This window comes from Acanthaster planci, linkage group LG03, assembly GCF_054643075.1.
Source record: "Acanthaster planci isolate LZ-2023a linkage group LG03, COTS_SCS, whole genome shotgun sequence".
In the NCBI taxonomy this organism is placed as follows: Eukaryota; Metazoa; Echinodermata; class Asteroidea; order Valvatida; family Acanthasteridae; genus Acanthaster; species Acanthaster planci.
In genome coordinates, this window is record NC_141779.1 from 3,904,718 (window position 1) to 3,926,091 (window position 21,374).

The window sequence follows — 21,374 nt, forward strand, 5'->3', positions numbered from 1 at the left end:
AGTAGACATAGACAGTCGTTTTTCTCTGATTATTCAAGTGAATAAGAAACAATTTGTCATGAACGTAGGCTTATTTAAGATGTCCTTTTGTCGGTTGTTATGTCTGCGGTCATGAAACATTCACCGGTTGTCGTGTCCAAGACCAGGCTAGACCGAACGGCTGCCTAACCAGCATTGCGTGCACGAGTTCTTTCTCTCTCTCTCTCCCCGCGTCATTCGCATCTCTCTCCACAGCTGGCATGCATTATTCATCACTCCTTGCCGCTGCAGCCGTGAAAATGATCAAGGAATATCGGGGTCGACTCTACACCGTTGGAAGTGGCCATCTTAGATACAGGCCATCGAATTACCAAAACTCACATAACGATAATTATAGCGAACCATTCAGAACAAGTGCTGGAAATTTTTTAACAGTGTTCACCTCTGGGAAGTGACATCCGAGGAAGGGGAGAAATCCTCTTCTCTATTGAGAATGGTTCAGGAATTTGCAAGTCTGAATCATGAATAATGTAATTTCTTACCTTCGTTTTGCGCGCAGCTTTGGCAAAACGAATCAAATCAGAATTAAAGTGTCACTTACTGTGAAGAGGCCGCCGTGAATACAACAGCAGGGACCTTTCATGACCAACACAAGGCGGGATGGGACCGGTCAGCCGGGACGAGCAATCTCTGCAGGGCAGTATGCCGCATCATGGATGACCGTCTTCATGCAAAATGCATGCCCCATGGGCTCCAAAAATCATGCAGCGTCATCTCTCACCAAGCTGTGATTGGTCAAATCTCCATTTAGATGGAGTGCCATTGCATGCACCGCCTTCCATCAGGTCGGACGTCATCCTGACATCCAGAACATCAGCTCAACTGCGTGGGACCGCAGGGAATACCGTTCGATCATTTTTAAGTTTGCCTACTGTCTTGTTTTGTCACTCTGCTTGTTTAACGCTGTTCCTTTCTTATGTGCTCTGGCCGTTCTTGTCATTCTAAGAAGTCTAAAGAATCCATCCGCCATCTTGGAAACTCAGTTGCCTTCTAGGGGGACCTTCCTGCTCCCGTTTAAAAAAAACCGAACAAGACACACCTTTTTTTGCTCGGCCTTGGTTGGCAGTACAAGTTTGTTGCTGAGCACACTAAGTTTGTGACTGCAAATAACGCATTTGCCAAAGTTTAACAAGCTCGCTGATTAACTGTTGTAATCAGAAAGTTTCTTGTAGTTTGTTTTATAATAAACTGTGATAAGCGATGTGAACATTACGTCAGACAGCTAAAGTGGCCACCAGAAGCGGTTAAGTTAAATAATTGTACTGATGAAGATTAATTGGACCTTGAAACGGCGAGGGGAGACTACGTGGCGGGACTTCGCCTTTTGGGGTCAGTTTGTTCTCTTGCATGGCTCTGTTGCTTTTCAGGGAAAGCAATGCTAATACCAAAGCTAACGCTTAAATTCATAAGGAATGACTTCTGGCCATAATGAATGAAGACATCACCCATCACCTGTAGGCTCGCTACGATGACGTCGCGTAAAAAGGGAAATCGCTGTCTGACGGATGAGGTAGTTTGTGAGGCCCCCGCATCTAGCCGCTCGCAGCTCTTTTCTGATTTCGGTTTAGAGCGACTTGGCACTCCACCAACTAAGCAGCGCTTGTTTGATATGGTGAACCCTCGAGCGCGTCGAACTTTGCTCTTATAGGCAATTGGGCATCGCCGGCCGAGACGCATTCGAGTGGTGGTGCATGTGGCGTATAGGCCCGGTGAAGTCTCCACTGTCATTCATTCAGGGGAGGGGATGTTGACTTTCCTTTCTCGAGTATACGACACTTCAGCCCACGCAACCGGGCACTTGTACCGAAAATAGTCGATGGGGCAATATTGACGGGAAGCGAGAAGTGTATCTTTAGCGCATTTCGCCCGAAAATAAGTGTGTGCGCTGGATAGCAGTATACCGACTGAATGACGAAATGTAAATAATTGGCTGCTCATGATTGTTGACGGTCGCTTTTTAGCTCATTATACGCGTATACGTCGGGGTTTCCTTCTCCCATCTCTCGTTTCATTTTTTCCTGCCCTGACAAAACATGATACTGTTTCAATCTCTGGCAGTGTTTCTCAGTTGCAGAAACATTGTCGTTCACACGTCATTTTCCTACATTGTTATTTTCTCTCGTCATAGAATTGGGCATTCTGATTTTGTCTCTCACGTCAATTGAGGTTATTTTTGACCTTGTGGTTGTGAATTATTGTTCTTGGGATTCGGCATAATGAATTAAGTTTTCCACTCAGTTCACGTTTTCCTTCTTCAATTTTGGACCATTGTCATGATCCCAACTCAGAGCGGCTTAAGTATAATTCACTTTCTGCCTTGAGCGGAAGCACCCCTCATTGGTTGAAAAGAGCTATGTTGGTCGGGAGAGCTGTTTTGCTGGTAGTGCCGAGACCGTAACGCGTGCATTTCATATTTGTTTGGGAACCACCAGAGCGCAGTTCCAACGAAAGGTGCCGCCGTTGCTGGGAAAATTGCGCCTTATTTTGATCCCGCTCGGGGCTCATGATGATTGGCTTCTACGACCAGTTGTTAATATTCGATTGTTTTCTTTTTGTCCAGCCACCAGTTGGCCAATGGAACCATACGGCTCCACTATGACAGTAGAACAGGCCAAGCGAGCTATCAGAGACCACGTGAGCAGATCCAACGCAAGACATGGTAAGTCACTTTAACTTCTGAGAAATAGCATAATGTCGGTCATTTATGTATGAGGAAAGAAACAGATCATTAATGGCATAACATTAATATTGTAGATAGTATCAACGCCCAATTTGTGTTCCCAACAGACAAGATCAGCGCGTGATTTACTACCGGTAATGAAACTACATAAACTGATGTTCACAGGTGTTGTGTTCTTGAACATACAAAATAATCTGGATACTGCATTTTTGAGTTACTACTGCGTAACTGTGAAGTGTCATCGACATTATTTTGATGTCAGCCTTAACCTTTTTCATTGGAAATTGCTTTCTGTAATTTAAACATCGCCTGATGTGGTAGTCCGTGAAATTTGGATGGGCCAACATTGAGTGGGAGATCGCATTTGGTGGCTATCCCCCAGCTCTCTTGGAGAGCAGCCGTCCGGGGGGAGCGCCGGCAGACCTGCTTCCATTGAAAGAATACAAAACTGATGACAGTTTACGGAATTCATCACTTGAGTCGGTAGCTGACTGGACTGACACGGTTGGTTGGTCGTCACGATTATCGATTTGTATGAAGTGGGTTTGCAGGTCAGTTTGTCGCTGTCTCGTTGTTTGATGATATAGTTGGCTGGCTAGTTTTATACTCGGTTAATTTTGCATTTCCTCGTATAATTGTTGTTCTCTTGTTTGGGTTTTCTTGATCGGATTTCAGTCACAAAATATTTGCAGTCAAATTGATCACCAACTTGTTTGGCCCGATACTACACCCCTTGGTTATTTTTTGTCTATCGGTTGATCGGCAAGTCAGTTGGTCAGGCAAATTCGGAGAGTTTTGTTTGCCTGTTGCTTGGTTTACCAGTAAGTTACACTTATCTGCCACTGGGTCATTTGAGTGAAGTTGGACCGCCACTTGTGACGGTTATACCGAAATGATAGCTGACATTAAGATCGTCGTTGTGCAGAATATGAACTTGTCAACCAAAATGGCCAAATTTTTTGCTGATATGCTATGTGAAGCGTTTCTAGGCAGGCGGATTTTGAACGGTTCAGATATCAGACGGATTTGGTATGTTTTCAAACGCAGTGAGGTAAAGAGGGGAAAGCAATCCAAGCGTTGTCGCCTCGTTGCATCAACACCGAAGCGACTACATTTTTCTTACCTAATCCCAGCAGGTGCACACATTGAAAATTATGACTACAATTAAACTTCGCTGGTACTCGGCCTATACGGAGCTGTATTCGTACATGAACATCTTATTGAGGTAGATAAGCAGTAATGGGTTCCCTACAGCCAAGGGCCCGCACTGCAGGTTATCATGACACCGACTCGCACTGCACATCGAGGCCTTGATGGGAATTATACTGTATGTCATTATGCGATATTCCAGAAATATTTTGAACAGTATAACATAAAAAAATCGTTCGTGAAGTGAACTTTACAATAATTTGTAAAATTGCTAATTTCAAAAATACCTGAATAAGGATCTGCCCAAGTCTCATCCATAACGTCTTGTCCTAAATAATGCATTTGAAGAGATGCCTCATTATTAGGTGCCAGACATGAAAAAAAAATTCCTTAATTCCTAATTCCTAAAGTTCCTTCAGACTGCGAACAAAATTACCCATTACATTAACCATGGTGATTTAACTATTCTATCTTGGGACTGTTATGTATTCAGTTAACAAAGGACAAAAGGAGCCCGGGGATTTGATTTTCAGGAAGATTCCTTATACAGTATCCCTCTTCAATTCCCAAAAGGCCTTATGCTTGGTCTATCCCAAAGTGTAATGAAAAGTGAATGTTTAGTTCGGTGTTTTGTGGACGGCTTGCAGTATGCGAAGAGGGAACGTCATAGTAATTAGAAATGACACAGAATGTTCGTCTAGTTGAATGCCGTGTTGCAGCCCTGGAATCTACTCTTCGTCAGTCCAAAATCTGATATCTGGAACAGCAAACTTATTCTTCAATATTTAAATTCCAGAAATAAATAATTGAACAAGTCCTATTAGAAAGGTTGAATCGCGGTAGAAAAAAAAACAGAAAGAAAAAAGATTGCGAACGACGAGGGGGAGAGGGCGCTCTCCAAGCGTGAATTTACCATGGACCGTGTCAACCGCTTTAGGGCAATGTACTTAAGGCGGGGCCCCGAACACGAATCATGTGAATTGCCCTGGCAGATGTCGCTCGCATGACTGACTTGTGTGGCGGTTATCGCATTCAAGATTTAATAGCGAGCAGAAGGGCACCCGGTCCCACCCTCTCTATTGCCGCTTTCTTTATTGGCTAAGCATTCGGTCGACAGCCTGGTTTACCACTGTTCGACTGACATCACCCAAACGGTGGATGGTGGGACTACTTAATTTTTCGACCCATTTGAACAAGGCCCTGGGGCCAATTGCTGGTTACCAGCAGCAGTTTGTGTAATTAAGTACACAGGGAATCATTGAGGTGAACGTAACGGAGAGAAGACGCCATGAACGCATGGAAGATGCAACCAACAGCAAAAATGTGGATGATAAAGGGAGTTCGCGAAATGGCTCGATTATTTAACGAACTGTATTGCGCATGCGAATGGGTATGAAGCCATTTATTGGTGGACGAACTTCGGTTAGTGCCCGAACTTGCCCCATTGTGTAATCGTGGCATGTACAAATGGGAAATATTGAGGTGAGTGTTGCAAAATCCTTTGACGAAATGCACATCGCATCGCACCATATACATCACAATTTTAGATCCATTTTGTGTCCACCGTGCAAATGTCCTCATTATCTCTGTGCATTGTCTTGAATGATAACAAGCAGATAATCATGACACGCCCTCGCGTAGTCACTTGGCGCATTAGTTTAACTTGAAAGTTTGGCTGAGGAGAAAACTGAAGTCCGTTTCGTGTTGGCTTAGCTACATGCTCAACAATGCGAGGCAGAAATGCAAAGTGCAGTGGCCACATGCTCAATGTGGTATGGACTGTGTAAATTATTTTGACCGCTTGACTACTAAAACGTCAAGGGCTGCGTTTCAAACATAACAATAAATCCATCTAGTCACTGGCCCTAATTGAAATAAACATACCAAGATACACCGAGTAAGGTGATACTCTATTGTAAACAGATGCAAAGTGTGTGACTATCAGTTTTTCATCATGCGTGTACAAAATGATAGTAATAGCCCCCGACAGCCTTCATGCTTTTAATTCATAATCAGCAGTTTTTCCCCAAAGACTTTATCCAGACAACAGACTGCATTTGTGAACGTGGGTGCTTCCATATGATATAAACAGGTAAATTGTATTGTAGGTGTAACACTTTTTACTTTAGTTCGAACAGTTTTGAGGTCATCTTGACTTATGTAAATTTCCCCTCCCTCTGTGGTGCAGCAGAACTTGAAGTTTGAGATGAATGCGAGCAGAGAAGAATTTTCATTTTGATTCTTAGATAATGGATAGGAGCCTCAGTTGCTGCTCTTTAACGTCATAATTTAGCCGCAAGTCAGCGTCCTTAGACAGAACTTTGATTTGAAGAGTATAGGCTTTTCCCTGAAGCAGATTTCACTTTCGATTGTAAACATTCGTTGACTTTCCCCTCTGTGTTTCCTACCCTAAGTACTCTTTAAATGATAGCCTAAACACCACTCTTTCGTCCATTTTTCGCTAGAGATGCACTGCGTCCCGATTTGATAGTCAATGGCTCAAGAAAGCTACAGTTTTAAGTTCTGTGAACGCATACCCCCAGGCGTTTGTCTCCAATGTTAAAAATTAATGGATGTGATGGAGACACACTGTACAGAAACTCTTAGCGCAACTGTGATGAGTCGAGAGCCGCTAGATGTTACCCATTTTAATCTTGTCCGTCTGCAAAGAGTCTGCCTGCGCATTTGGAAAAACTAATCAAGCAAGGTTTCCGTGGATCGTGCATGCTACCCATGCCTTTTACGCTATTGGACGACACCGAATGAACTTGTCTTAAACCAGACGGGCAATCAATAAATCAAACGCTAATTTAATCAGACGTCACTTTCTTGTGAAATATTATCAATATCTGATTCCAGCACGCAGCCAAGATCATCCGACAAAAGCGTGGAATGGCTGTAACCCGACACCAACTACACTCCTCCATCACTTTTGTATGGAGGGTTCTTCCGTTGTTATTACGTATTAATTACAAGTTCCAATCGCCGGTAGTGAAATCCATCTCTTTTCTCTGTACGTGGAAACATCGACCTTCAGACGCTCCCTCTCAAACAGTAGAAGTAAACTTTAACGGGCATGGTACGGTTCACGCATGTTTTCAACAAAAGCCCATCAGTTGACACCACGAACATCTAACAAGAGAAACACAATGCACTAACAATGAGCGTCCACTGTTATTGCGCCGTTCTTTTCTGTTAGATGTCCATAGTATGATTTGCCAACGCAAATTAAACACAGTACCCACATTCCTATACCGCAGAACAAGTTTTTTACCGCAAGAGGGCAGTAGATCATGCAGCCGTGCTCGCAGCAATCGCGGGCATCAGTGTGGACTGGAATGCGAATTTTGCCCGCCCTCTGTTGACTTTAAAACGTTGTCTGTAGCCTTGCGATGATGAACACCCCTCTTTTTACGTCGAGGTAGGGCCGTCTGGTAATTTTATAGTTATTTAAGTTGGTTTCAGTTGATCTTGTCTTATAATCTCAGGCGCACTAGAGTCATAAATATTATTCAAATACGGAAAATACATGCTTTCAGTAGTACCACAGTGTTTTTGTTTGCTCCCTGGCTTGTTCCATGATACAACTAAACCGCAGTATAATTGATAAAAAGGACAGCTGCGCTGTGGTAAGCCTTGTCTGGAAGTCGTTTTATGTGCCAACGCATGCGCATTTGAGCAACTCTTCGATATCTCCCAGCGTTACGGCGAAATTACGCCGTTCAGGAGCACAGCGAGCTGAGTTAGCTAGGATTGTTTTTACTTTTTTCCCGGCTGGAGTGGCCCTGTTAACAGCTGTCTCGGTGATGGCAATTATCGGTTCTGCCGTGAAAGTCGATGGGACAGGTGAGGGAAACAGTTCTCGGAAACGCAGATCAAGTTTGCGCAGAGTCAATATTGATTTTTGTATTCGTTTTCTTATTTATTGCTTGACAGCGTTTGTCATAAACACAAATGATTACCGAAGTTATACCATGGCTTATCAAAAATGTAGTCTGGTACCTGAGGTTTTTGGGGTATGGATGTTTCAGAAGCATTATTTAATTGATATCACTCCAAAAACTAATCTAGAAAAGTGGCGTTATAGTATTAGTTACAAATTCTCCAGTCTTTTTCTTTCAGAAAGTGAAAAGGTCTGCTCGTACTTTTGCTGTATTCTAACAGTTGCACTGATCACAACGACTGCAGATGACGTCATTTCGGGACATTCAGCCCTTGGTTTGCCATCGTTACCTAAAATATGCGATGTATTGGCTGAGTGGTTTCTTGTAAGGCTTTTTGCCTTGAAAGAATATTGTCCAGGTATTGCTTGATTGTATATTGTCGAGAAAGAGATGGTGCAGATTCATGCAAAGGGTTATATTGAGTACAGTGACATAGCCAACTGTCTTAAAAAGGAAACTGTTTGGTTTTCAAAGCGTAAAAATGGCTGATCCACAATCTCAAGTAGTTAGTATGGAATGTTATAGCATCAGAGGTTGAAATTAATTGGTTCACAGGATTACCTGCCTCGAGCAGAAGCCCCCCCCCATCGGTTGAAAAGAGCCGCGTTCATGGGAGTTTTCAATTTTTTGGTAGCGATGCGACCGTGTGACGCGTGCATTTCCCAGTTGTTGGTGAACCAGCGAAATTCAGTTCCGACCAATGGAGCCTCCGTTGCTAAGAAAAGAGCACCCTCTCTTGGTCCAGCTCTAGGCCCGTAGCCTTGATCGATACTAGTCCATGTACTCTAAAGTGCCGGTGAAGGTCACTGACGAAGCCTTGGGGTGACAGGGTACTGTACCGCCAGGATTTCCGTTATCTGAGCCGTACGTTTCTCTTATAATTGATATCGTGAATGGACAAGGATGACAAACCGCCACAAAGAAACGCCGTCAAACACAGCTAACGGCTTGGCCACTCCAGTGGAATTGCTCCCCATTTCGCACCAGTGAACAGTTCCTGGCACAGAAATCTAATCAGTTTCAATGAATTTGTAATGTTCGCTTTCTTGAATGTGATACATGTCCACATGATATGCCTTTTACGTATTGACAACTGTCCTTTGGATCACCTCCGTATTCTCCAAGCCTTTCAAAATTATTTGAATTACAGGCCTAGGCTGTATAGTAATTGGCGAGTGCGCACGGAATGAATACAATAGCCAGAAATACTGGCTTATATCTTGGCAAAAAATGAATAAATAAATAAGTGACGAAGTCAAGATTGGAGGCGATGCGGTGATAATGTAACGAATAACTGCGCGTCTTTTCAATCTGGCATATCACTGGTAAACAGTCACTAAAAATTAGACTGTCTGTCAGCCAGTTTTGAAAAATAAATTCATCTGAAACGCAGACTTATTTTCATTGTACTTGTTATTGTAAGAATCATGCAGCAGTGGACTTTGTTTCGTCATGGATAAATAGTACAGGATCTGTACCGGTGGTGATTATGTGTTAAAGAGTGAAAACAGTTAAAAGTCAACGTTTTGCTTGCGTGTGTCGTTGGTTGGTAAGTTGGTTGTTTTGTTGACTGTGACAGTGTAACGATGCTGTGTCTTTGTCCTCAGCAAATATAATTATCATTATCATTATGAACTCAGCGGAAAAATAATATATGTCAGACTAGAAGAATAAAGGATGGGTCATTAATTTCAGCTTTTTTCAAAAACAATTATTGTTAGGCGGCGCGCCGTATAAAATTCACCTATAGGCCGAACTTTCACTTCTCCTACCCCTGATCACATCGTCAGCGTCAACACATCCCGCATACCAAATGAGTCTGTGCCGGTCATGCGCGCCAGTATCCAGGTATAATCATGCAGCATTCAATCCCACGCGCCACTGTGAGCTCTAGCATTCGCGATGGTGTACGTGGATACGGCATCCAATGCACGTGGAGCACCTCGCCAGGCTGAACTCGCCTGCTGTCTACGGTAGACGAAGGGTATCTCCAGCACTGTTTCTCCGGGAGCAATCCGATTCTCTCGTCGTCACGGAGTACCTCGCGTGAATTAGAAGGTAACGAGCGAGGGTAAGACGATCTGTATTTGAGAAATGCCAAAGAATTCGATGAATTACTTGGTTGGGGTTATCATCTTGCATGTATTTCAATACTGGGTGTTTGGTTACAATAGGCATTACTCATGCGTAACTAATTGAAAATATCTGTTCATTTGTATTGTCTTTTCAGTAAATCCTTTGATTTTGACAATTGCTACTCATGTGTCACTAAGTTAGTTATGCTCTTGGGAAGATTTGTACAGGCCAGATGCAAAAATAGCGATAAGGTAGATACACATAATAGATTTTCACTCACTGTGTGTTGTAATGAATCATTTAGCCAAACGTTTGTGTGAATGACAACAGACGGCTTTCCCACTCTGTTGCCATAGCAACACCATTGTGAGCACGTGCTGTGATAAGAAGGAAATAATGAAACTTGGCCTTAAAATATTTTTTTCTGTATTGAGTTGAGGCATTTGTTATAGCCCAAGGGCAAACCAAACCCAGATCGATTGAGCAGATCCGAAGATAATGGGTAAACCGACGTGTACAATGTGTTTTGACCAATTTAACTACACATCGCACGATCCGATGGGCAGGCTGGGGGTTGTTGAGCACACGTTTCAAGTTGTCACAGTATAAACGAAACCGAGTGAGATGCACACCACAAGACGAATGAAGCACATAGTTAACAATTTCGTCTCTTCCAACTCAAGAGGGGCTCGTTGAAGCAACTGGAACGGCTAAAAGAAAGCAAGCAAGCAAGCATAAACAAGTAAACACGCAAACAAGCGAAGCAAAACAAGCAAGCAGATAAATAAAACACAAACAGCACTGGGGGCTAGGCTAGTATGAAAGAGAGACTGCAGTAAACGAATAATATGATCATCATGAAGTAAGAATCATGCAATCCCTCTCTTTTCCCCCATCCTTTTTAGTTATAAAGATGAAGACATCAAGACAACTCGAAATCACAACCCCTTCCTTTAAACACATACCTTTTTTTTGATAAGGCACACAAGGCATGTTTTTTTTATTCTAACCTTAAATACAGTTCCTCGATTCTGCGAATTCAGTTGTTTTCATTGCGTGTGTCAATAAGCCCCAAATTGCGTAACTGTCAACTTGCCTCGCCTTTCAGGCAAGTAGTGTTGTTCTAATATTTGCCATTCTTTGTATTGATGAATGATTTAGTAACAGTTGATGGATAAAGCCTTCTGTGTTGTCTCATAGCCGACATTTTTAGCGTCCACGAGGAGAAAGATGACATACTCAGTATATTTGATTTTGTTGACGTGGAGCACAGTGTACAAGTTGCACTGGCAACTTGCCCGAGTATTCTGTCCCTTACTGTAGTCTCAGCAAAGCGAAATGTCCTCCCCGTTCGTTTTACTTACAGTGCTCAATTTCCAGCCGTAATAGCTTTTCACCAAAATTTGAACTCGTCACAGACCCAAACCAAAATTCACCAGATACTGTTGGCTTTCGCCCATTGAATCAAAATGTGGCTTATTTGGTCATTGGTTTATATATAGTATTTAATGACTATTCAAAAAGGATTTATGACAGGCTGCATCAAGGCATCAACTTTAATGCGAGTTTCAGTCATAATCAATTTGTCTTTAGCGCAAGAAGGGGCAAGTTAAGCGTGTTTTAGCTATCCATTCATGTATAAGCAGAGGCCCTTCAACTTGGCTCGTGCGCGTTCCACGATATTGTTCAGGCGGTGTTCGAATAATTTCATTTGAAGAGTTGTCTGGGATCTACGTGCTGGAAGATTGATAATTATGAACAAGCTCGGTTTTATTCGAAATGTGCTTGAACTCACTTGTAGCAAGGTAGCGCCTTGGTAGCCACAACAAGCCAAAGAGCTTTACTGTTCGCAGTATTAATATTTTCAGCTTGGTCAAGCTCCCATGTTTCCTTCGACGGAATGCTTGATCGATGGTGCAGGTTGACAGTTATGGAGTTTAATATTGCGTCGTGTAACATGCCCACTTTATTGGGAAACTTGCTGTTGGCTGTTTTCCTGGATACTTTTGGCTCGGATTTGTTGGTGCAGAGCTTAACAGTGTCGCCACGCTTCACTCGTCAAGGCTCGGCTAAATTGGTCCACAGATGGGGGAAGAATGAGGGAGTGTGGTGAATGCGACTGTTGTGCCTGGTCATCATTACATGCACCTTGCCCGGGGGGCACGAATATCTTCATATCGTGTTAAGGTCCATTGGTCTGGAAATTTCATGTGTTTTAATGTTGTGGAGTGATTTTATAATAAAGTGGGACGCTCGCCGTGACATGTTCAGTAAGCTGCAAAATTAAAACGGTTCCGAGGAGACCCGTGGTCGACCTGCTAAGGCGTGCAAGATGCAAATCATGAGATGCAATCTCGGCTGCACTTGTGACAGCTTATTACATCCCAGAATGTGATCAAGTGATGCCTAACCAGAGATTGGTCACATCTGGAGATAGCATTTCCACTTTTTTAATCCACTCGCGCCTATCCTTACAAGCTCATGCGGATTATTAACGAGGTCATACATAGTATGGTTAGCTCTTGAAAGCTTTTTCTAGCGAGACAAGTCAAGCATAGTTGCAAGTGTTTTTCATCCCTTATATCAGCGTCTCACACGGTTTGCAATTATCCTTCTTTACTTCCTCTTTTAACACAAAGCCCCCCCCATAAACGGGCCTGTTCTATTGGGTAGAGAAGGCATGGAACAGTGTATCAGGAGAGAGCGAAGTACAGTTTATGCTTATAATAACTGGCGGTGTGAGATTTTTATAGCCTGTACGTTGCGTTCATGCTACAAACACTCAGGCTAGCGTATATGTAAAATGACACCCATCAAGTAATTCTGTTGTGTTAAACCTTGAGGTTCAACAAAATTGTGTTGCTTTAAGGTCAACTGTAACGACCTAGAAATAGGTGTATACTCAACCACACTTTACCAGCTAATAATAACTACTGTACCATCTAATGTCTGTTGTGTTGAACAGTCTACTCTGATTTTTCGGGGTGAGGTGTTGTGGGACTACTCGTTGCTTAAGTCAGGATTTTCCTCTCAGTCTGTTGAGGTAACTGCTCTCAGCATGTGACGAGCATTACCTTTTACGATTGAAAAGAATTTCGATATTTAAACTGCATTCAAACTTTCTCCTCAGGATCCTGTATTGACGTTTACAATAAACAATGTCACTAGAATTTCGTGAGATCCCGCAGGTACAAATAACAATATCACATAACAGGCGCCGACATGATCCTTCAGGTCCCGTAAGAAACTTTTGCAAATGCCTCCTCTTCCCTCGGAGGTGGGCGAAACCGTCCACGCACTTACAGCCAGTCATATCCCAGTCGATCACTGCCTCAGCTGGGCCTTGGGGCCTTTTATTAAGGAGACTGAAGTTGCTTACAGAGACACAAATACATCCTTAGCGTACCCGTTGTTGCTGCTGTACACACGATGATAATATCCCACAGTCTGATCCGTGGTGCCTCCTTCATCAGTTGTCTAAATATAGAGTCCGCTGCTAACACACTTCGTCACACTGGGCAGATTGTAACGGATCATTAGACTAGCCTAGTCCTACGGAATGTTTTGTGACCTTGGATAAAAGGATGAGCCCTGACATTGACAGAAATACACAAAAATGCATTGTTTCACATTTTTTTAATGATCGTCGATGGGATTTAGCCACCAGATTCTTCATTATTCGTCAAACTTCATTATTTGCGCTCACCTTCATGCCGTTTCCCCCTTCAAAATAAGGCTTTCCGTTAACTCTGATGCCCAGTATTGCAAAGGCACGAGCTGAAATGATTCGGAATAGTTGATGATTGCTCTGTGACAAGCACAGGATAAACGATGACGATCGCTCTTGGTAATGACATTAAGTGAAGGGGTTGTTGGAAGTCTCATCCTACCAAGAGCATTGGCTGAGCGTAATTGGATTATGTTGAATTACATCCAACATAACGTATCAAACGAGACACGATGTAGACAGTCTTCGCCACGTGTATGTTTCAGCCTTGAATTTTGTTTTTGCTGCTAGCACCTTCAAAATAGCGTGTATCCTCACTTGATTGTCATATTTTATAGCTAAGTGAATCTCAATGAATTTTCACTTTTTTGAAAAGGATTGTCAAGAATTAGAGGAGTAAATGCTTCTCGTACAATAGTATGGTATCCAGACGTCATGATGAATTAGCATTAGTCCACGCGAAAGCATTTGATAATTAAATGGAAATTCCGAACAAACTATTCTTAGACTTGTTCACGAATCGACGAATTTGATCAGAGGTGATGAGGTAGCAATCGGACCTGCTTAACGTCAGGTACCTAGGCTTGTTTGTACCCAAACTGACGCCTAATCCAAAATTATGGCATCCTTCGGTTGACTCAAATGACATTTGTTGACGCTGCCGTGTCTGAGTTCACATTAGCGAGGGACAGCCAGGAGATGTTTTCCCGTGCCAGATCAAATGCATGGCCCATTAACATCCGCTTCTTACCCCCTCCAGCAGTAATGCATTAGTTCAGGCGGCAGGTTTTCGAGGCGTACGCCAGGCGGGATAATCCTTCCGGTTTTCCCACCAAGGATCCCAGGCCTGTAAAGGGGTTTGGTGCACGTCGCATCTCTCAGCTTGAACGGGGTCGTGTGTATGGTCCCGGTGGTGATGCGGCGCAGCACGCTAGTGTATTCAAAGGTTGGAAGTCAGTATACACAGGGTAAAATACATGAAAGTTGCCACGTCAGAAGTATTTAACGCCAGAATTTTACTGCAATTGATATCGTTGCGAACACGGTACATTGTTTCCTGGTGGTATACAAAGTGCATTACTGTCAGTTCATTTAAGAAACATCGTTTTTATTGCTGGATCTTAACAGTGAGTAACAGTTACACCATTAGTAAAAATGTTTTTGCAAGTGCGGCGACAGTATGGAGCATCTTAATTTGTTATGATTTTAGTTCAGTTTTTAGTTTAGTCCAGCCTTTGCAGCCTCCTACTGTACATGGTCAGTCATCACGCTGTCTAGCAATTTCCTCACACGCCAAATATTCATTTGGCGTTCGTTTAGTTTCTGCAATGATGACTCATTGTTCGGTGCACAGGTTTTCACTGTGACCTTGCTGCGCTTGTCGAACGTCACATTCCCCAACCGAGTAGAGGATCCGCGTGGAAATTATTATCCGGCGCGGCTATTTCATGTACCAACGTAAAAAGCACATTGATTGGTCGAGGCCACGTTCACGAGCTCACACTGCATATTATGAAGTACACCGTGTGTGTTAAGCCGACGATTCCTGTAGGGCCTTCCGCTGGCTGTTTGCTGAAGGGTGATACCGGCTAAGCTAATTGCAAATCGATTACTCTCAAGTTAGCCCGCGGATTGTCTTCCTCATTACAAGGTTGGCGTGTTTGCTTTATGACGCTTATTTGTGTCAGGGCGACGGTGTCGTGAAGGTGGCACGTCGTTGTGTACGCCTGAAACTTACTCGCAGAGCGGCCGGGGCCAGGCTGTTCCATGTGTATGCCTGTGGTGAATTTTTCTTAGACACACTGTTTGCGTATCGGTATTTTCCTCTTCAGTACTTGACAACCTTTGGGGGCTGGCCCTAAAAGATTTTTTTTTAACCACTGAGTCTCACAGCTGGGAGGCCAATACCAGCCCGGCTGTCCCGTGCCTGAATTTCAAACTTTGTATACATGTAACGACACTCCTTATTAATATAACTATGAAGTTGCAACCAAATTTTAAGCAGGGTTTTGTTGTTACGCTCATTTAAAGTTCAGGGTCACACTAACAGCTTCGAGCTTGTCAGTGGAAAAGTGTGTATTGCTGGCTGACCTGTATGGGGGACATGAGCACTGCTCCAGGCCAGTATGACCGAGTTTCGTAAAATTGGCGTCAAAACTGACCATAAGATATTACTGAAATATTCTATAACGGTCGGCATATATAAAAAAAAAACAACAGCAATGCTGTGGGGACAAGAAATGGTCGAGGGGTGGGGTTGATTCTGCCCCGACTCTTTTTTGGGTTAAGAGCATTTTAAAGGACCCTATTTTAATTATTTCTAAAGGCACGATTACCGCAGCAGCAATCAGGGAGGACACTGTTCCGTCTCTGTGATTTTTGAGCCCAAAATTTGTTCCTTGAAAATAATGTAGGGAAAAAGTTGTGCTCGTTGTAGCTTATTTCCAAGTAATTGCACAACACTAAATCACCTACACCAAATTTAGGACAGCGACATGTCACAAGTCCTTGTAGTTCGGTGGGCACAAATCAATGCAAGATTGAGGTTCCCCGTAGGGATAGCGTTATAGTTTTGCTCATAAATATTGAACTAGGTATCGGCATAAAAACCGAATTCAAAGGCATCAAAATACCTTTGAAAATAGCGAGGAAGAAATTAAAAAAATTGAAATTGAAATTGAAAAGACCTGTAAAAGCCTTTAAATGTTAGAATCCGTGTATGTTGTATCGGTACTCAAATCGTCCGATTCGGAGGATAAGTACAAACTAACTTGACCTCTTGCTCCTTGCATACAATACTAGTTGTGTGAAATAATGAGTGTAAAGGCCTAATAGCTGCAAATGTAACCATGTAGTGTAATGCCTACATTGATTAAAGACTTTCAGAGATTAATTTCAATATTTAATAACAATCCCCTGTCACGCTGTAGTTAGCATGTTGAGTGTAATTTCCTTCCTGCGATGCTCATTGCAGTCTCGATATTACGCCCGGTAGGCTCAGAAACCGGCGCGAATACACTACCCCGTGCATAGCTTCAACGTGTCATTCTGAGCCCTCGGTCCTCGCTCGCTGTCCTGTCTGATTTTCCGGTGACTGGCGAGAGAAAAAACCCGAAAGCAATAAATTATGCATCCTAACTACTTGGCACTATATGCACCCTGCGTTGACAAGGGGGCGATTGGAGATGGGAAGGCCTTAAAGTGACTTTCCAGACACAGACTTCCTCTCGCTGAACGAGCCCTGGACAGGTTGCACTCGATGGCCTGTCGAGCGTTCTTGTCACATTTTGTCATGGCGTGCCGCAAGTTTATTTTTCCCCACACACCATGTAAGACTTGTGATACATGCACTTGGATCGCTGGAGGGCTTAATAGTCCGCTGTATATACTTACATGGAAACGTGGCAAACGCTGTTTTAAATACTTAGGAAATGCCACGCTTTCATTAAATGTGTATGTACAACCAAAATGGCGTCAATTTGGGACAACCAAAATAACCAAAATGCCGTCAGTTTGGAAATTTTCGTCAACCTTACACAAATAAGTGTATGCGTTGCATTTTATTCGAGCGTTAAGACAGTCGACACCCTTGTTTATAATTATTGCAGAATAGCAATATACTTATTACACTTTGATTGCTAATGTCGAGAGAGATCTTTTACACTCTACGTCACATCTCCTAAACAGCCCTTTATGGTCGGCCGTCTTTGGTGTCAGACCATTTTCGGGTCGACGATTTGGGGCAGCCGGCTTCCCTTTGTGTTATTTGCGCGCACGGTGATAAGCCGTAGCATTGACATGGAAAATGGCGTATCGAAGTGATTCACGGGAAATGGCGCGGCGCCAGTGCAAACGGTTGTTAAGGTACGCTTTAATTAGTTGAAGTGCAGTGTTGGAGGTGTGGACGGGGACTGTATAGCGCGGAATGTGTGCCAATATGAAAAGTGCAAGCTCTCCAGCCATAATCATCAAGTGGATTGAGTATCACACACGCCCACTCTGTCCCTTCAGCGTCCAGGGCGCTTTGTTGCAGTTGGCATCCTTCCCTTACAAACCCAAAGTGCATCCAACTGTCCCTGAGCCGTCGATACCGATTCTGGTCATTTCTTTGGACTGTTTGTGCTGACACGGTGGAAATTGGAAAAAGGAAATCAAATCTCTCGTTTACTCTAAGGATATAGAGTCACCATTTTGAATTGGGTGTATGGATGGGAGACGTGTGTGGCTTGTGTTTGTGTGTCGGGTGCAGCAATTTATGCTGTTTGACATGTTTTGCCGTTTCAATCCAGTCAAAAACAAATTTGGGGGAAGTTTTCTGAAGGAACGCATTGCTGAATTCATCTCGTTATGCTAGTCGATATATATGCTTATTGATTATTTCAGATTTCCAATTAACCGCTGACTACTAAAACAAAAAGTAAATCAACTTCACTTGGTTTTATCTCCGTTTTAATACTTTCAAAATATTTGATATTAAACCGGAGCTGTTTTTCTGTGTTTTTGTTTTGTAATGCTAAAACTGTACTGACTTTTGCCAGTGCCTCAATGACAGCAACAATCGATGCATTTGGCTCACTGGGTTGTCGTATATAAATGAAATAGTGAAAAAATATTACAGTGCCTTGAAAGGCGAGCTGCCAAGAAAACCCAAAATTGACTAAGTACGCTACTGCGAAATCGTGGCATACATCCTGCTGCTTTTAATAATCGTATCAGGGGCCCGACACGACTGAGTGCGTTCTGCCATTTACGTCACTGACGATTATTAATTCACGAATGTGCTCCGGTCGTAAGCCAGTCCGGATTTGCCACTGACCTGCTCTCGCCCCGACCATTTCAATCATCCAAACACCCTTTTTGCCGCATGTTCGCGCATACAAATTCAAAGCGCCAGAGCGAATATTCTACCAAAATTCATCACCATCATTGTAGCCAAAGAGCCATGTCCTGGGCATTAATGAAGTGAACGCACGAGATCCACGGGTGCTTATACACCAGGGGCACACGGTAATTTCTAAACATCATAATTTGTTGCTTGAAAGAAATTGCATGGCACTATTTATGTCCTGTTGCTAAGATACTTGCTTATTTCCCCCTATATTTTCTATTCCTTTATTGCTGAGCGATTTATTATTAATTTATTAATACAATAAAGTGCAATCAATCACTTTTGTTATTAATTCAGTAATCTTACCCTTTTTAACGACCTTCATTTATCCTAGCATTTTTAATAATCTCTCCACGACAACAAAAACTAAGTCTCCCTGTATGCAACAGTGTAAGCAATCAATTTGTATTTTTAACACTTTCCCACCTCGTGGAACGATGTCCTTTTTATGTCTTTTTTGTGACCGTGGATTCCTCGCACAACTAATCTAAACATTTTAACTCGATGATGCTGTTTGGCCACTAAATGGTAACTTAACAGTTTTACAGACTGCTTTCAGGCTCTGGCTGTAAATTTCCAAAGTCTCTTTTAAAAGCTTCTTAATGCAAATTATGGTACTAAAACGGCAGATGTTTTTAAACGGGGGTTAAAAATCGACAATTTATAAAGTATATTTTAAGGCAGACATTAGGAAAATAGAAACTAAAAAAACTTTATATTAACCCACTTGGTCCGAGGACTTTGGTATGATTCTTACCTTGATTGTTCGGGGAAAAAACGCCTGTACCTGACGGCTGATCATTGGTGTGATTCACAGCCCACTCTCATGATCTTGGTCCCTTGTGATTTTCTCTAGCCATTACCAGGCACTACTTTATGTCCTTTCTCCTATCCATCCTTCTGCGCCTTGCATTATAGATCAGATGGCTCTATCCAGAATGACCCCCCGAAACAAATGCAATCCAAAAGTAATATTTATTTTTCCCCAGATATTTGTCAGAAACTGTTGTTTCTGGTGTCAAATGAAAGCTTAGGAAGTTACCTTTTCAAAATTGAAGGCGTCATTTAAATAGGATGCTAAGTTGCAGAGATATTTTCAATTATGTAACACAACTCTTCTTTTTTCTGTCTAATTGAAGTTGATACAACTGGTCTTGCAACGGCATGTAGTCACCGAATTAAACCCCTAAATTATCACGCAACCGTTTAGGTTCTTTGTTTCTTTCAAATTTGTGCAGTTTCAGGGTTAAACGAGTTTGTTTCAGCGAAAGAAGCTTCAGCTTAACCTGTGCAATTGTGACCTCATTTCATTTGTGACAAGTTCTGATCTTAATTACTTCAGTAACATAAACCACTTTGAACGATTTCAATGGGTTTACTAGACGAGATCCGCATTTCGAAGAAAGAAGTGTTTCTTGGCTTTCCTGGTGAAGACCCTATTTTGGTGTTTGATCTGCGCGGACGGAAAATTATTATCTGTCGAGAAAGAAGCCATGGAAAGGAACCCAGGCTCCAGACCGAAGGTGTGCTTTTTAAGTGATCTCAGACGCTTTATTAGATGTAAGTCGTAGTTATAATTTCATTCTTGCTTTCGTACAATTTCGCAATAAATCCAGAAAGGATAACGTTGCTTTTATATTGGATGAATATTTGATTCCCAAGTATACTGTGGCGTTCCAGTGCAAGCGAATCGAAGTGCAACGGAATTGAAGAACACCTGCGTTAGTTAACCATTATCTCGGCTCAAGTGCTACGGTAATACAGATTATCTTAGCTCAAGTGCTACATGGTAATATATGTACCGTTTAAGTTGTTGCTTACCATTATGGCTAAATCAAATCTCGAACTGGAGTTTACTGAGACATAATGGGACCGATTATTACCAGCAAGTCGTAGATCCTTCCTCGCCAACTGCTTGGTTGGATATTAGTCTGCACTGTTTGTCCTCCCGCATAGACAAGTCCATTAATGAAACAAACAGATATCGCATAGAATCAACATCTATTATCATTGGGTTTGGGAGAAGTGCCTATGTAAACAGCAATTAATTGTGTGAACGGACAGCCACTCATATTGTGCCCGTTGAGGAAGGAGCTCAATGCGTTTTCAGCCGTGGGAAATGCAACTGAGATGCAGGTCTGCCAGCCCGTCTGTACTTATCTCTAGTAAATAAATGCCAACTGAAATTGAATTCAGTTGCTGTAAAATATTCCCTTTCGACGAGTCAGACACACACAAAAAATGTTAGTGCAGCACCCGACAATTCAATTAGTAACCTGCGCTGTGTGACATAGGAATAGCATCTTTCTGAAGTCGGCTGGAGAACTCGAAACGAACGAATAAACATAGTGGCCCCAATTCACACGACCCCTTCTATTCATGCCGCTCGAAACGTAATCCAGATGGCTCATCTTGACCTTATTTTGGCATTAAAATTCATCTGCAGCCCGGGGTTCGCTATCCATCTGTAATCTTGGCTGCATTGCACTCAGTTGCGTCAACATCGCAGCGATCTTTGTCGAGTCAAAGGTCCCTGTGAACGTACTGCAGTGACACCTCCCTCTAATAATTACCGCTCAGTCACGCATGCGCCATTCATAACCACGCTCCATATTTAGGTCCTTGCTCCGCTATCAGACTTAATTGGCTCGTTGCCAATATTTCAACCAATTTTTTCCTGTATTTTTTCACAATTTTGTTGACAATTTCAAATCGCCAACAATTTTTAGCGTGAACACTCCTAGCATCAAAGCATTAGCAGTAAGCTGTCATTTTGTTTAACGACAGAAGACATTTTGCCATTTCCTGTACCAAAAAATGTTCAGTTTCAATGAACTGTCACTTTAAACAAAATGTATATTTATTCAATGC

General features: G+C 42.6%; 1 protein-coding gene across 4 annotated transcripts in view; it reads left to right on the plus strand.

The window, feature by feature from the left end:
* LOC110985494 (synaptotagmin-6-like) overlaps positions 1–21,374 on the plus strand; it is an 85,431-nt gene that overhangs the window by 29,725 nt on the left and 34,332 nt on the right. For 2 of the 4 annotated variants that reach the window (XM_022246561.2, XM_022246552.2), the window contains one exon: positions 2,600–2,698. In XM_022246561.2, the coding sequence (XP_022102253.2) occupies positions 2,614–2,698 (85 nt within the window). In that variant the 5' untranslated portion in view covers positions 2,600–2,613. Of the gene's footprint in view, positions 1–2,599; positions 2,699–9,676; positions 9,884–21,374 lie in introns of those variants that run through there. The other 2 variants (XM_087134118.1, XM_087134119.1) reach the window with 2 other exon arrangements.